This window comes from Danio aesculapii, chromosome 25, assembly GCF_903798145.1.
Source record: "Danio aesculapii chromosome 25, fDanAes4.1, whole genome shotgun sequence".
In the NCBI taxonomy this organism is placed as follows: Eukaryota; Metazoa; Chordata; class Actinopteri; order Cypriniformes; family Danionidae; genus Danio; species Danio aesculapii.
The window spans coordinates 2,239,895-2,257,799 of NC_079459.1; the positions used below are offsets into that span (position 1 = coordinate 2,239,895).

The window sequence follows — 17,905 nt, forward strand, 5'->3', positions numbered from 1 at the left end:
TTATTCTTAAAATATTTTAATGACGTCAGTCTTTTTCCACTTTAAAGAGCCCCTATTGTGGGTATTTGACCGTCCATGTAGTGTGTAACACAGCTCTAAGTGAAGAGAAATATCCAGCGAAGGCTTAAATCTGAAAGGGCACAGTGTTTAAAACTATTGATTCATCTATAAAAGAGTCGACTCATAGTAGTTCAAATGAATCATCGCTGTAACAAGTCTTTAGCAGTGTCGGCGTGACGTCGATACAGAACTCAAACCTCACCCATTTGCTGCACGCACAGACTCAGGAAAATTAATACCCCCGGCCCCGCCCACAAACACTGTAGAAAGAAAAAGGGAAGACAAACACTGTAGCAGATCTCGGTTGAATCACGTCGTGAAGACACTGTGCTCTGAAGTGTGAGGGAAAGTTAGTGTTATTTACTCAAAGATGAGGCTGTGAAGAGTCTGTGGTTGAAGTTTATTTTTGCAAAAATACCTCAGCATTATAGCACCAGCCTTGTGCTGTGTTCCCGTCATCTTTCTGACGAGTGCTTCTGCAATCTACACGCTTACGACGGGAGATTCATCAGCCGTTTGTTAAAGGAAGGACCAGAAAAGACTATTGATGTATGGGACTTTGTCAGAGCTTGACAGGAACTTTACAGTACACAGTTCATGGATCAGTTTCTTCCTCCATTTTACAAGTGTAAGTAAGTGTGATTAAAATGGCTGCCTCCTTGTTTTCTCTAGCTTGCAAATTATGTATTTAATTGTGTTTTGTTACTTGTAACCACTTGTACTGTATCTGGTTAACTCTGTGTTCTCATATTGTGTCTAAAACCACGTTGAACTGGTGATGTCCACCGCTTTGTTTATGGATTTATACGCACTTGTAAGCATGCGATCCTCTGTCGTTTGTCATTGTTATGGTCACCATCAGCTGTTCCTTCACACTTGTGGCGGTCAGGTTTCAAAATAGTTCAACTTTTGCCACCATGTGGATTAATACTGGATGTGTGTCAGGGTTAAAAATAGAGCAATATGCTGGTGTTAAACTGCTTTGCTTTAATGCACTCCTGCGTTGGGCTCACACATACACCCTGCACTCTGACTACTTCAGAATTGTTGATAAGCTGTGGTGGGTGTTTCTCTCTGTCTCGTGCTGAACGCAGTCGACCAATCACAACAAACTGGGTCATCGGACCAATCAGAGCAGATTAGCAAGGCGCTAAGGAGGGGTTTGGGAACAAATGAATGGCTGAACGAATCATATGGGAGTCGTTGGGATAATTGGGTAAAAATAAATGCAGATTGTAAGACGATGAAAGTGTTTTTTGACATTGCATGCAGATCAGACTGTCGTTGGAGACCCCAAAACCAAAATATGACCCTTTTTAATGCTTAATAGGGGCTCTCTTTAAAGAAATGAAAATGTTAAAGGTGCTTCTTCATGGAGTCATTGGTATGAATAAAGATGCTTATGTTTTCATGGGGAAAAAAAACATATATATATAAAGTGGAAGACTATTATAATATTATTGTTAATAACTTACAAGTATTTCCCAAGTGCTGTTTAATAAAGCGAAGACCAAGGTCAACACATTTTTAAACATAACTCATTTCTTATTGTCTTTGCTATGATGGCAGAAATATAAATATAAAGTCTTCGTTCATTTGTTGACAACGGATTTAGAAGTCACAACAAAATTGGGAAAATGTTAGGTGCTTGTTGTATTTTCAGAGCAGAGCTGTTTAGGGACACTGTAAATATATAATGAGCCGCTCATGTCCACTGATCACATTATATAGAGTTGTAACAACACACAATGTGCAGTTTGAGAACTATAATGCATCCTCAGGCGTTGTTTAAAAGTCACCAGCCATAAAAATAACACTATTTACTCAACAATACTGTTTTTTTTTACTTCAGCACTTGGTGAGTGTTAATGTTAAACCCTACAGATTCTAATCCTCTATAAACCTCAGCAAGTTTTCACTAAAGGGGGAAAAAAATAGGAAAAAAGCGAGTACAATACAGTTGAAGTCACAATCATTAGTCCTCCTGTAAATTTCCTTTTCCTATAGCTCGCAAATGACATTGAACAGATTCAGGAATTTCTCACAGTATTTCCTATAATATTTTTTCTTCTGGAGAAAATCTTATTTGTTTTATTTCGGCTAGAATAAAAGCTGTTTTAATTTTTGAAATACCTTTTAACAACAATATTATTAGCCCCCTTAAGCAATATTAGTTTTGGATTGTCTCCAGAACAAACCACTGTTATACAATGACTTGCCTAATTACCCTAACTTTACCCTAATTACCCTAGTTAAGCCTTTAAATGTCACTTTAAGCTGAATACTAGTGTCTTGAAGAATATCTAGTCTAATATTATGTGCTGTCATCATGGCAAAGATTAAAATATCAGTTATTAGAAATTAAAATTTACAGGAGGGCCAATAACTCTGACTTTCAGTCGCTTGTCAGCCATTTTAAGCAATTCATTCACAAATCACATTCTGAAAGAATAAGAAAATATACCTGAAGGGAACACCGTCGTTTCAGACTAAAAGCCCAAACTGAGAAGAGTGAACGTTGTTAGAAAGTCTTTAAATGTATTTACAGCAGTGTCTGCATAATCTGTTATGTGATTAAGGCATCACAGATGAAGTATTGTACAAAAGAGGGGAGAGATTCTGTACATGTATCAACAGAGTGAAACCCAATAACGAATTACAGGGATTCAAAATAGCACTCCTAAATAAAACAGTGAGCAACATGATCCATAAAAGCAGGAAGCAGACATTCACATATACAGTCCCCATTGAGATAAATGAGGCGGTTATTGTTTCATTTCCCTTTTTTACTACTGCTACTACTACTATTATACGACATCGTTTATTTTAAGCGAAGAGCTGCCAAATTAATGTAAATCAAAGCTCAAAGATGTCCCGAAGCTTTGCTTGTGAAGGAAGATTTGTCAGTCCATTCTGCCAACTCAATGGGGTCGATTTGTGGGAAAACCACAAAAAACACTCTTTGTCCCAGGTATGTGGCCCACTCTGGAAAGACCACAAATGAACATGCATTCAGTTCACGAGTGAGAGTTATTACAGGTGAATTGAACAATATCTGAAACTTCTCAAAACATTCTGCATTTTCTAAACGCATCACTATTCTCTCACGTCAATTCTGAGCTTAGCAGATGGCGCTCTAGGCTAGAGTTTAACAGCAGATGGTGAACTAGGCTAGTTTATAAACAGCAGACGGTGCTCTAAGTTAGTTTTTAACAGCAGATGGTGCTCTAGGCTAGTTTTTAACAGCAGACGGCGCTCTAGGCTAATTTATTAACAGCAGACGGTGCTCTAGGCTAGTTTTTAACAGCAGACGGCGCTCTAGGCTAATTTATTAACAGCAGACGGCGTTCTAGGCTAATTTATTAACAGCAGACGGCGCTCTAGGCTAATTTATTAACAGCAGACGGCGCTCTAGGCTAGTTTTTAACAGCAGACGGCGCTCTAGGCTAGTTTATTAACAGCAGACGGCGCTCTAGGCTACATTATTAACAGCAGACGGCGCTCTAGGCTAGTTTATTAACAGCAGGCGGCGCTCTAGGCTAATTTATTAACGGCAGATGATGCTCTAGGCTAGTTTTTAACAGCAGACGGCGCTCTAGGCTAATTTATTAATAGCAGACGGCGCTCTAGGCTAATTTATTAACAGCAGACGGCGCTCTAGGCTAATTTATTAACAGCAGATGATGCTCTAGGCTAGTTTATTAACAGCAGATGGCGCTCTAGGCTAGTTTTTAACAGCAGACGGCGCTCTAGGCTAGTTTTTAACAGCAGACGGCGCTCTAGGCTAATTTATTAACAGCACATGATGCTGTAGGCTGATTTATTAACAGCAGATGGCGCTCTAGGCTAGTTTATTACCAGCAGACGGCGCTCTAGGCTAGTTTTTAACAGCGGACGGCACTTTAGGCTAGTTTTTAATTGCAAATGGCATTCATCACATCCAGTACCCTTACCTGTGAAGTCATATATGCATCTGGGCTTGTCTTTCCAGTAAACCCCCAGGAAATAAACGGGTACTCCAGTGAGCATAATGACCAAACCCACACCACACACCAGCGGCTCCGAGTGCAAACTGAAGGCCAGCAGGAGAGCCCAGAAGAGCAGGTAACACACAGGCACCAGCAGACTCACCTGAGCGCACAGAGAAGCACACACATGCTCAAATACCAAAATATGACCTGACAGCAGATGTTCAACTCACTAATGATTTTTAGGGTAATTGTTCTGTAGACAATTCAGAAATATATATTGCTTAAGAGGGCTAATAAAACTGAGCTTAAAATGGTATTTAAAAAATTATAAACTGCTTTTATTCTAGCCAAAATAATACAAATAAGAGTTTCTCCAGAAAAATTAAATATTATAGGAAATAATGGAAAAAATCCTTGCCCTGTTAATCATCCTTTGGGAAATATATATATATATATATATATATATATATATATATATATATATATATATATATATATATATATATATATATATATATTTAAAAAAATTAAATTCACAGGAGGGCGAACAATGACTTTAACTATATGCAATATCTAAAAATGCACATGAGAATATGTGTATAAATACATCTTAAGAACATACAAATAAGAACTGTATCATCATACCTTAATCGGCCTGTATAAGTTTGGCTTCTTCCATCTGTAGTACAGCAGGCCAGCAATAGTGACTCCATAGGAGAGGTAGTTGATGAAAGAGACGTAGTTTATGAGGTTGTGGGTTTCGCCAATGCACAAGATTACAATTGTGGCCGTGCACTGGAAGATGGGGAAAAAAAGATTGCATTAATGAAAACAAACCCGAACATAAATGTATACGAGTACAGTTGAAGTCGGAATAGTTAGCCCTAATGAATTACGTATATTTTTCCAAAGTTCTGCTTAATTTGTTCAACACATTTCTTAACATAATAGTTTTAATAACTCATTTCTTCTAATAAATAACTGATTTCTTTTATCATGATGACAGCACATTACGACTAGATATTGTTCAAGATAGTATTCAGCTTAAAGGCTTAACTAGGTTAATAAGGGTAAAGTTAGGGTAATTAGGCAAGCCATTGTATATCAGTGGCTTGTTCTGATATTGACCTTAAAATGCTTTTTAAAAAATTAAGAAGCTTTTATTCTAGCCGAAATAAAACAAATAAGACTTTCTCCAGAAGAAAAAATATTATAGGAAATACTGTGAAAAATTCCTGAATCTGTTAAACATCATTTGGGGAACATTTGAAAAAAGGACAAAAAAATGCACAGGAGGGCGAATCATTGTGACTTCAACCGTATATAAATGAGATTTCCATACGCAGACGAGCAGAGCTGGGATCGGTGTGCAGTGCTTAAAGTGGATCATAGCCAGAAGGCTGGGTAAATGTCCTTCACGAGCCCCGGAAAAGCACAACCTGTACAGTGATATAAACAAATCAGTGTCATAACCTGTAGTGCTTTGCATAAAAAAGATTCATATATAGAGCAAGAGCCAGTAACTTAAATGGCAATTGCTGCTTTATGTTGAAACTAATAGCTATATTCAGTACAGTCCATACAGATGAAAGGCAATATTGACTATTAACTATAATAATAATAATAATAATAATAATAATAATAATAATAATAATAATAATAGGGCTGGGCGATTTGGTCTAAAATCAAAATCTTGAATAATTGAACATTTTAACTCCATTACGATTAATGAACGATTATTTTATTTATTATTGTGCCTTCATAAATGAACTGACCTGGAGGAGGTGAACAGGTAACCATTGATACCCCCGAAAGTGGACAGAGCCACAGAAATGGGCATGAGTGTGGAAAACATCCCGAGAAGCTTCTCACCGAACGTCTACAGCAAACGAAACAAAGCTGCTAAATAACGCTGACAGAGTTACAACATTCATCAGAGAAAGCTTTGTAAGAACTGCAGTGTTAATAATCTGGAAGTAAAAAAAAAAAAGCACTTACGACAGCCACAGCGTTTGAGGACAGCAGCTCCTCAGGTGACATTGAGGAGAAGTAGGCGATGTTTGTGAGCGTGTACACAAATGTCACCAGTGGAATGGAGATGTAGATGGCACGGGGTAGATTCCTGAGAGAGACAAATATAAATATAATCATATACACATTTGCATATCCAGCCACACAGCATGTGACCCAGCACCACAAAACCATCATACGCCATACGGTTGTGAAATTGAGATTTATATATGAATTACTATATTTGGTTGAGATGCAAGTATTTGAAAATCTAAAATCTCAGGGTTAAAAACTGAAATATTGAGAACATTTCTGTTAAAGTTGTTCAAATTAAGTTCTGCAGACATTTTTTGCTATTTCTGCACAGATATTTGTAAAAAAACAAAACAAAAAATAATATATATATATTTTTTTTGAGAGTAAAGTTACTAAAACAAAACATGAAGTTTTTTGGTAAGCAAAGTAAGTCTCATATAATATATCTACTAAAAAACAGAAAATATTACATTACAAACTGTATTGTAAATAAATCCTATAAACATTTACATATTAGTCAATAATATTACTGAAATTTATATAGAACCTGAATTCATTTTCACACATTTACATAAGTAAATAAACTTAATGATGGGCTAAAAAAATACGTGAATTCCTTTGTCTACATGGAACCAATCAGAAACCATTATATTTGCAGACAGGAATATTTAGCATAAAATAAACTATAATTTTCAGCCATACAATACCTGTGTAACATAAGACATATGGTTCAGGGTCTATACGTGTATAATCACTGTGAATTGACAACAATCAAACAAAAGGTTTAATTTTGACAATTAATCAATCAAATCAACCAACCAACTCAAATTATATCAACCAACCAATCAACCAACCAACCAATTCAACTCAAATCAATTAAACAAGCAACCAACCATCCAACTCAACTCAACTCAAATAAACCAATCAACCAACCAACCAACTCAAAATCAAATCAAGCCAACTAACCAACCAACCAAACCAAATCAACCAAATTAACCAAGCAACCAACCAACTTAAATCAACAAACCAACCAAACCAACCAACTCAAATCAAGTCGAATCAAATCAACTGAAATCAACCAACCAATCAAATCAAATCAAATCAAATCAAATCAAATCAAATCAAATCATCAAATCAAATCAGGCCAACCAACTCAAAACCAACCAACCAACCATTCATTCATTCACCTTTATTAATCCAGGCTTGCCACAGCGGAATGAACCGCCAACTTATCCAGCATATGTTTTACACAGCGCATGCCCTTCCAGCAGCAACCCATCTTTGGGAAACATCCATACACACTCATACACTACGGACAATTTAGCCAACCCAATTCACCTGTACCACGTGTCTTTGGGAGAAACTAGAGCACCTGGAGGAAACCCACGCGAACGCAGGGAGAACACGCAAACTCCAGAGAGAAATGACAAACGACCCAGCGACCTTCTTGCTGTGAGGCGACAACACTACCTACTACGCCACTGCGTCGCCTACCGACCAACTCAAATCAAGTCAAATTAACAAACCGATCAAGCAACAAACCAAATCAACTAACCAACTCAACCCAACCAATTCAATTAAACCAACCAACCAAGTCAAATCAAGTCAAATCAACCAAATCAAATCACATCAAATCAACCAACCAAATCAAATCAAATCAACCAACCAACCTAATCAAATCACATCACATCACATCACATCACATCACATCAAATCAACCAAACAAATCAAATCAACCAACCAACCAACCAACCAACCAACCAACCAACCAACCAAATCAAACCAACCAACCAAATCAAATCACATCAAATCAACCAACCAAATCAAATCAAATCAAATCAAATCAAATCAAATCAACCAACCAACCAAATCAAATCACATCAAATCAACCAAACAAATCAAATCAAATCAACCAACCAACCAAATCAAACCAACCAACCAAATCAAATCACATCAAATCAACCAAACAAATCAAATCAACCAACCAACCAACTCAAACCAACCAACCAAATCAAATCACATCAAATCAACCAACCAAATCAAATCAAATCAAATCAAATCAAATCAACCAACCAACTCAAACCAACCAAATCAAACCAACCAACCAACCAACCAAATCAAATCACATCAAATCAACCAAACAAATCAAATCAAATCAAATCAAATCAACCAACCAACCAAATCAAATCACATCAAATCAACCAAACAAATCAAATCAAATCAACCAACCAACCAAATCAAACCAACCAACCAAATCAAATCACATCAAATCAACCAAACAAATCAAATCAACCAACCAACCAACTCAAACCAACCAACCAAATCAAATCACATCAAATCAACCAACCAAATCAAATCAAATCAAATCAACCAACCAACCAACCAACTCAAACCAACCAAATCAAACCAACCAACCAACCAACCAAATCAAATCACATCAAATCAACCAACCAAATCAAATCAAATCAACCAACCAACCAAATCAAACCAACCAACCAAATCAAAGCACATCAAATCAACCAAACAAATCAAATCAACCAACCAACCAACTCAAACCAACCAAATCAAACCAACCAACCAAATCAAATCACATCAAATCAACCAACCAAATTAAATCAACCAACCAACCAACCCAAACCAACCAAATCAAACCAACCAACCAAATCAAATCACATCAAATCAACCAAACAAATCAAATCAACCAACTCAAACCAACCAAATCAAACCAACCAACCAAATCAAATCAACCAACCAACCCAAACCAACCAACCAAATCAAATCAAATCAAATCAAATCAAATCAAATCAAATCAAATCAAATCAAATCAAATCAACCAATCAAATTGAAAGAAATCAAATCAAATCAAACCAACCAATCAATTCAAACCAGCCAACTAAATCAACCAACTCAAACCAACCAACCAACCAACTCAAACCAACCAAATCAAACCAACCAACCAAATCAAATCAACCAATCAAATCGAATGAAATGAAATCAAACCAACCAATGAATTCAAACCAGCCAACTAAATCAACCAAATCAAACCAACCAACCAAGCAATTTTGTATAGTTTTGTATAGGTATACTTTAAGAGTGATGTCAGACTGACCTCCTGGGATCCACTACTTCCTCTGTAACGTAGTTGAGGAAGTTCCATCCGCTGAAGGCGAAGGAGGCGTGAAGAAAAGCCAGGGCGATCTGGCCTATAGACGGAGCTTTATTAAAGGTGAACGCCGTCTGCGGGGTCAGACTCTCATAGTTACCTGAGCAGACCAACACATCAGTTAACTGGACAACTACAAACACACAGGTACTGTCAAGACAGATGACATCTGACACGATCTGAAAATTGACTAATTGTATTTGGTGACTATCAAAAGCTTTTTGAATACATTTAGCCAATAAATCACCACACACACGTCTCTCTCACCTCCACAGATCTGCACTAATCCCACAGTAATGATGAGTCCCAGAGCCAGGAGCTTCCCGACGGTAAACGCATCCTGGATCCGTGTGGCCAAACGCACACTGTAGCAGTTCACCCACGTCAAAAACACTGCAAACAAACACACACACACACACACACTGATTCACTCAAGACAAAACACTACAGGTAAGAAGCTAAAAGAAAACAATCAAAAATGAATAGTTATCATTATACATCCACAGCTGAATATTACATTCATTCATCCATGTTGTTTTCAGCTTAGTCCCTTTATTAATCAGGGGTCGCCACAGCGGAATTAACCGCCAACTTATCCAGGATATGTTTTACGCAGCGGATGCCCTACCAGCTGCAACCCATCACTGGGAAACACCTATACACACTCACACACATACACTACAGACAATTTAGCTTACCCAATTCCCCTATAGCGCATGTCTTTGGACTTGGAACCGGTGCACCCGGAGGAAACTCACGCCAACACGGGGAGAACATGCAAACTCCACACTGAAATGCCAACTGACTCAGCCGAGGCTCGAAACAGCGACCTTCTTGCTGTGAGATGATTGTGCTACCCACTGCGCCACCGTGTCGCCCATGATTACATTAGGAACCATAATAAATTACGTTTTCTAAAATGTTATGTATGCAATTTGTTATTTATGTTATTTATGTAATTTGCATACATATCGTCAACAAATAGTGCAGTCAGATTCGATTTTATTTTTTCTATGTATCCATTTAGTTTATTTATTAATTAAAAACGTAACCTACAGTATTATAGTCATTTTGTATCTCTTTTCATCACTTTATAATTCCGAAAATACTACAAAAGCCAGAAAAATAAAACAATCACAACTTTTTTAGAATAATTAGGCAGATTATTTATTAACATTTCCCTCAGTAAAAACAATTTAAGAATAAAGATATGAATAAAACTGTGAACTATATGTACGATTTAAGTAATATCAAACTGGAGTAGTGTTATCAAATAGTGATTAAGTGTAAAATTATTAAGTAATATTAAAGTGAAGATTCATGGCTCAATGCAGGAAAAAATAGGCCACAATATTTTAAGCTACATTTCACACTGCTACCATTAACTATGACTTTGAGCTTAAACTCCTAATTGGCTGCTTATTTAGTCTAGTTAGGCATTGAGGATTTAGAATAAGAGAGGCCCAGCCAGGGCCCAGACCTAAATCCTATTGAACATCTTTGGAGAGATCTGATCATGGCTGTACACCTGTTGCTTCCCATCCAACCTGATAGAGCTTGAGAGGTACTGCAAAGAGCAATGGGCCAAAATTCCCAAAGACAGGTGTGCCAAGCTTGTGGCATCATATTCAAAAAGACTTTGATTTGCTGTAATTGCGGCCAAAGGCGCATCAACCAAGTATTGAGCAAAGGCTGTGAATACTGATGTACATGTGACTTTACAGCTTTTTTATTTTAAATAAACTTGCAACAATTTCAAAAACTCTTTTTCCACATTGTCATTATGGGGGATTGTGTGTAGAATGTTGAGGAAATACATGAATTTAGGCCATTTTGGAATAAGGCTATAACATAAACAAATGTGGAAAAAGTGAGGTGCTGTGAATACTTTCCGAATGTACTGTAAATAGCAGCTAAGTGTATATAGGCTATATATAGGATTAATAGGCTATTTAAAACATATCCAGGCCCTTTGAGTAGGCTAATGATGGAAAGAACATCATAAAAAAAATACAACGTGCTAACTTCAGTCAACTTGCATGGATTTGCAGAACATTTTCTTAACGTGCATGTATTGAAATGATTTGCAGCATGTTTTTCTTTCCTCTTTTTCCTGTTGTGAGGCTTTGCAATGCATTTTGTTATTTGTTTTTGCATTGTGAGGATTTGCAGGCCACGTGCAAAGAGGTTTTCTTAATATGCTGGTGTTTTCTAAAGTTGCAGCTCTCTCGGACAGTGTAGAACTGTGCTAAAGAGCTAAAGAACAGTCTCCTGTGGGCTCATCCATCAGTGTCACTGCTCACACAATGTTTCATGCTCTTTCTCCTCCAGCGAGAGGCATTTAAGCCCAATTGAAACAAATAACTCTGAGCAGGAATGAAAAGCAGGAGCAAAGAGCGTTTTGTGTGGAGAGATTGAGGGCCTTGTGTTTTACTGCCGCTTACTTGCTCTGGTTTGTGTGAATGAGTCCTGAATAATGCAGTAAATCACATGCTGGAGACCTACAGAACCTCCAGCAGCCGCAGGCCAGAGATTCTGCATCACATCTGGGCCTGTGTTTAGGATATTCCCCTGTGGAAGCTTGCTTTAGTCACTAAATAAATTTTTGTAAATCTCATTGTGACTTTAACTACTTTTCTCCGAACTGTGAGAGGTAAACTTAAAATGAATAAAAGTTATGAAGTCAGAACAGAATTGCATGATATAAACTTGCAATTGCAAGAAAAAGTCACAATGGTAAATTATAAAGTCAGAAGGGGAGATATAAAATTGCAATTTAGAATTGTTTAATGCGAAATTGCAGGTTATAAAGTAAGAATTGCACAAATATAAACTTGCAATTGCGAAAAATAGTGCAAATTCAGACATATAAAGTCACAATTGTCAGTTATAAATAAAAATAAAGTCAGAATTGCATGATATACACTCGCAAGTGAAGAAAAAAAGTTTGAATTCTGAGATAAAGTCAAAATTGTAAGTTATAAAGTCAGAATTGTGAGATATAAACTTGTTTTTCTGAAAAATAAGATCAGAATTGCATGATATAAACTTGCAATTGCGAGAAATAAGTCTGTATTCTGAGATAAAAAGTCACAACTGCAAATTGTAAAGTCAGAACAGGAAATTTGCAATTTAATTTAAAAATTGCAATTTAGATTTGTTTGAACTTGAAATTGCAGGTTATAATGTCAGAATTGCATGATAAAAATGTGCAATTGCAGGAAAATGGCTTCATTCTGAGATAGAAAGTCAGAATTGTGAGATATAAACTTGTATTTCTGAAAAATAAGATCAGAATTGCATGATATAAACTTTCAATTGTGTGAAAAAGTCAGTATTCTGGGATAAAAAGTCACATATGTGAGTTATAAAGTCAAAACTGGAGATATAAAACGGCAATTTAGGTTTTTTAAACTTAAAATTGCAGTTTATAATGTCAGAATTGCATGATATAAACTTGAAATTGTAAGAAAAAGGTCTGTATTCTAGGCAGAATTGTGAGGTATAAACTTCTGAATAATAAAGGCAGATTTGCAAGATGTAACTTGCAATTATGAGAAAAGGGTCAGTATTCTGAGATAAAGTCACAATTGCAAAAGTCAGAACATGGATCATGGAGTTTTTTACTTGTAATTGCAGGTTATAAAGTCAGAATTGCATCATATTAACGTGCATTTGCAAGAAAAAGTCATAATTCTGAGATTGAAAGTCACAACCGTGAGTTATAAAGTCAGAATTGTGTGATATAAACATGTAATTGTGAGAAAAGGTGGCTTTTCTGAGATAATAAGTTGCAAATTTTAGTTATAAAGGATCAAAAACTATCATCATGGCATGATCAAATTAGATTAAAATAAAAGACACAAGCATTAAAACATTGCAAACAACCAAATCGGTATACACAATCTTTTCATTTAAATGACATTTTTGATATAATTAGTTTTTCTAAATATAAATACTGAATATTTTCTACTATTTATAGGCAGGACAGCCCAATGGATAAACACAGGATAAAAAAAATAATATAAATAAATAACCTTTTGTATTCCACAGAAAAAACAGGTCTGAAAGACACATTCTCCTCTCTAAAACCAATGTTAATAGGTGAGAATTTTTAGAAACCTGTTTGAAAACAGTCATTATGCATGCAGTTTCACTTGGTTGACCAGAAATAAACCACCATTATTATTTTTTTGTTATATAAATAGATTGCAGAGTTATGAAGCGCAGCACTCACGTATGCAGATGGCGGACAGCATGCGTGTGGCGATGTATGGAGGAACACAGTATGGAAACACAGGCTGAAGCACGTAGCTGGAAAAGGTGAGCGCTATGACTGCCAGTGTAGTGGGATACATGATCAATACTGCACTCCATAACAGCAGAAACCTGCACAAAACAACACAACACGACTTCATTACTTGTCCATTTAGGATTGAGCAGGTGTAAAACACTTGACTGTTGATGAAGGGGAGGAGCTGCTGATGGAGGGGAGGAGCTACTAATGAAAAAAGAAGAGCTGAAGATGAAGGGGAGGAGCTGATGAAAAAGAGGAGGAGCTGATAGTGAAGAGGAAGGGCTACTGATGAAGAGGAGGAGCTAATGATGAAGGGAAGGAGGTGATGATGATGAGCTACTGATGAGGAGGATAAGTTACTGATGAAAAGGAGGAGCTGATGATGAAGGGAAGAAGCCTCTAATAAATAGTGGAAAAGAGTGGTCTGTTTTCCACTCCTGTGTTTGATCAGATCACACATGTCATACCCCACGAGTCCGCCGAAGATCTCGGTGACGTAGGAATAGTCTCCTCCAGATTTGGGTATGGTTACGCCCAGCTCAGCGTAGCAGAGGGAGCCAAGAGCAGCGATGCCTCCACCCAACATCCACACCACCAGAGCCAAACCCACAGAGCCCGAGTGCTCTAGAACACCTTTAGGAGAGATGAAGATCCCCGAGCCGATGATGTTCCCTGAACAAACACAACACAGCAACATTTTTAAAGGGCCTGCATTATATTTCATTGTAACAATTTCCAACTTTTTTGCTGCTACCAATATACATCAACACGATCAAAGTAACCTATTTTCATAATCCCTGCCTTCAAGTGACATACAAATACCTTGACATGGGCAATATGGCTGCGTCCAAATCACTAACTCAGTTGGTACTGCATTTAAATGTACTACTCAAACGTTAGTAAACTGCGTACTGTATAGTATGAATGCGAGTCGTATGAATGGAACTCGGACATACTACATCCGATATTTTGTTATGATCACGTGACCTACCCATGTCAGTTGTGTGATTGTCATGAATTGCTATTCATGTGCATCATGGGATAGCGTAGGGTCCATCAGATGCACACTTCAGAATCTCGCCGGAAGTAGTAGGTCTGTTCTCACATACTGTTTTTAGCATACTATATAGTATGGAAGTATGTGATTTTGGACGCAGCCAATGTTTCATAAATGGATTAGATACAGAAAGGCCAATCAAAACAGACTCGGCCAGCTGACCAATCAGAGCAGAGTTGACTTGTAGAAGGAGGAGGGGACGGACCTAAAGCCCTGAATTGATTCAACTGAATCACAAAAAAATTATCGCATAAAGATTAGAATTAAAGACAAATTTATAAGAAATAAAAACATTTTGGACCTTAGATGCATTTAAAACTGTTGTAGGAGACTCCAACACAATATTAAGACACTTTAAAATATCAAATATCTATGTCTGTCTATCTGTCTGTGTGTCTGTCCACCTACCTACCTGTCCGTCCATCCATCCATCCATCCATCCATCCATCCATCTATCTATCTATCTATCTATCTATCTATCTATCTATCTATCTATCTATCTATCTATCTATCTATCTATCTATCTATCTATCTATCTATTCATCCATCCATCCATCCATCCATCCATCCATCCATCGTCTGTCCGTCCGTCAGTCCGTCCATCCATCGCACTTGCTAGCTCGGCTCCTTGACATGTTATCTATCTATGTATTCATCCATCTAAATGTCTACCTACCGTCCTACCTATCCATCCATCCATCCATCCGTCCATCTATCTATCCGTCCATCCATCCATCGCACTTGCTAGCTCGGCTCCTTGAGGTGTTATCTATCTATGTATTCATCCATCCATCCATCCATCCATCCGTCTATCTATCTATCTATCTATCTATCTATCTATCTATCTATCTATCTATCTATCTATCTATCTATCTATCTATCTATCTATCTATCTATCTATCTATCCTTCCGTCCATCACACTTGTTAGCTGGGGCTCCTTGAGGTGTTATCTATCTGTATTCATCCATCCATCTATATGTCTGTCTGTCTATCTGCCTACCTACCTATCTATCTATCTATCTATCTATCTATCTATCTATCTATCTATCTATCTATCTATCTATCTATCCATCCATCCATCCATCCATCCATCCATCGTCTGTCCGTCCGTCAGTCCGTCCATCCATCGCACTTGCTAGCTCGGCTCCTTGACATGTTATCTATCTATGTATTCATCCATCTAAATGTCTACCTACCGTCCTACCTATCCATCCATCCATCCGTCCATCTATCTATCCGTCCATCCATCCATCGCACTTGCTAGCTCGGCTCCTTGACGTGTTATTAATCTATGTATTCATCCATCCATCCATCCATCCATCCATCCATCCATCCATCCATCCATCTATCTGCCTGTCCATCCATCCATCCATCCATCCATCCATCTATCTATCCGTCCATCCATCTATCGCACTTGCTAGCTCAGCTCCTTGAGGTGTTATCTATCTATGTATTCATCCATCCATTCATCCATCCATCTATATGCCTGTCTGTCTGTCTATCTATCTATCTCACTTGCTAGTTCTGCTCCTTGAGGTGTTTCATCCATCCATCCATCCATCCATCCAATCGCACTTGATAGCACTGCTAGAAATCTACCAAATATTTTCTTTTCCCTTTTATGTAGACTAGAGCAACCCAAATCTGAAGTGGACGCTAATGCATCTTCCAGAAACACAGAGGCGCTGCTGTAGTACCTGTGAGAGTTTTTACAGCACACAATGAAGGCCTCTTTTTCTCCGAGCCGCTGCTGGCAGCTCTTCTCTCGGGCACACAAGTGTCGTACAACGAGTTACGTAACAGCGGGCATAAATAATCCACTGCTGCCCGTCAAAGACCCGCTGCCATCCCAAGCTTTGGCTTCCATTCGGCCCCTTTTAAGAGGACAAACACATCTGAAGGGGCCCACATTTGCCGGATGTTGATTTTAAACGTATTAAATGAAAGTGAAGTTAAAGAGGTCTGCCAGCTTTGTTGTTTGACACTCGATAGTTGCTGATACTTACTGAAAATGTTGTTTTTAGTGATTCGACTATAGTTTAGTATTGCAATGCAGTTAATACTTAATTTTTCAACATTATTATCAATAAACAATCTATGTTTTTAGTGCATGTTAGATATGCATAGAATACATTTGTTGTGTATTTTTTATTTTCCTGTGTTTTTATATACTTTTAAAATGTTTTTTAATCAATTCGTCCATTAAAACCGGTAAAATAAGCTACATTTATGTAATAAAATAATAAGAACATAATGTAGGATACTAAAATAATCACATTTATTAACATTTCCTTTTTTATGCAATTAGTAATAATAAATCACAGTAAATAATTATTAAATATATTTAGAAAACATTTACTACATAGAACTGGTAATATATAACAAATATTAATCGATTAGTACAGCAACATTAAGCATTTACGATTAGTTAATCGTATAACATGCTTTAAAATAGTCTATAATGCAGATTCTTTTTTATATAATCTAAAATAATCGGCAAAGAAACTATTTCCGCTTTGAAAAGGTTAGTAAAAACAACAAGAAAAACTTAAAAGTTAAATGAACTCAACATTTAAGCCAAAAAACTAATATAATATTGTATACTTGCATTGTTTAAAACTTGGAAAATCATTTCATGTTGTGTAACTACTAACAAAGACGGTCATCGCACTTTTAACGTAGTAAAACCGAAGCACAAACAAAAAGAAAACAAGTTTGTGAGCATCTCCTACCGATGATGATCGTGCACGCGCTCAGAAGCCCGATCTCCTTCTTGAGTGTCACGCGCTCAGGGATGCCGGAGTCTCGTTTGAGCTCGCTGTCTTTCATGATGCTCCTCCGAGCCTCTGTCTTTTTCCTCTCAACTCCATCCATTTCAGTTCTAGCAGGAACACAGCGCTGGCCCTTCCTCTCTTCAGCTCGCTCCAGAGGATTGAAGCACGGTGAAAAGGCCGCGCAGGCGCCGCGCGCTCCCCGGCCTGAATGTTAACGACTCACTCACACGCTCTGGAACATAAACGACAAATCACGCATGGCCATTTACACTCAATTACCTCACAAATGTGCATATATACTCGATATAGCCAACAGTGACCAAATAAATACATTTAATAAAGCGTGTTTACTAATACAATGCAATTATGCACTGCAAAACAATTCTTATACTTATTTTTTTTGGTTTTCTTTCTAGTCCAAATGTCTAAACACTATTAAATTAAAAGCCTTTTTCAGACAAGACTTGATTTCAGAAGTATAAATGAAGATTAAATGGGTTTTTACTTAAAACAAGCTAAATGATAGGCCAATAAAC

The 17,905-nt window shown here is 37.3% G+C and overlaps 1 protein-coding gene across 1 annotated transcript; it reads right to left on the bottom strand.

Annotated features, from left to right (window-relative positions):
* Nucleotides 1-1,873: 1,873 nt before the first annotated feature.
* slc7a10b (solute carrier family 7 member 10b) lies at nt 1,874-17,575 on the bottom strand. The gene is made up of 11 exons (XM_056452296.1): nt 17,328-17,575; nt 14,005-14,209; nt 13,478-13,629; nt 9,508-9,633; nt 9,187-9,340; nt 6,030-6,153; nt 5,807-5,910; nt 5,374-5,470; nt 4,677-4,826; nt 4,014-4,191; nt 1,874-3,045 (listed from the first exon to the last, which is right to left on the bottom strand). Exons 1-11 carry the CDS (start codon nt 17,467-17,469, stop codon nt 2,924-2,926), a joined length of 1,554 nt encoding a protein of 517 aa, XP_056308271.1. The 5' UTR covers nt 17,470-17,575; the 3' UTR covers nt 1,874-2,923.
* Nucleotides 17,576-17,905: the final 330 nt, after the last annotated feature.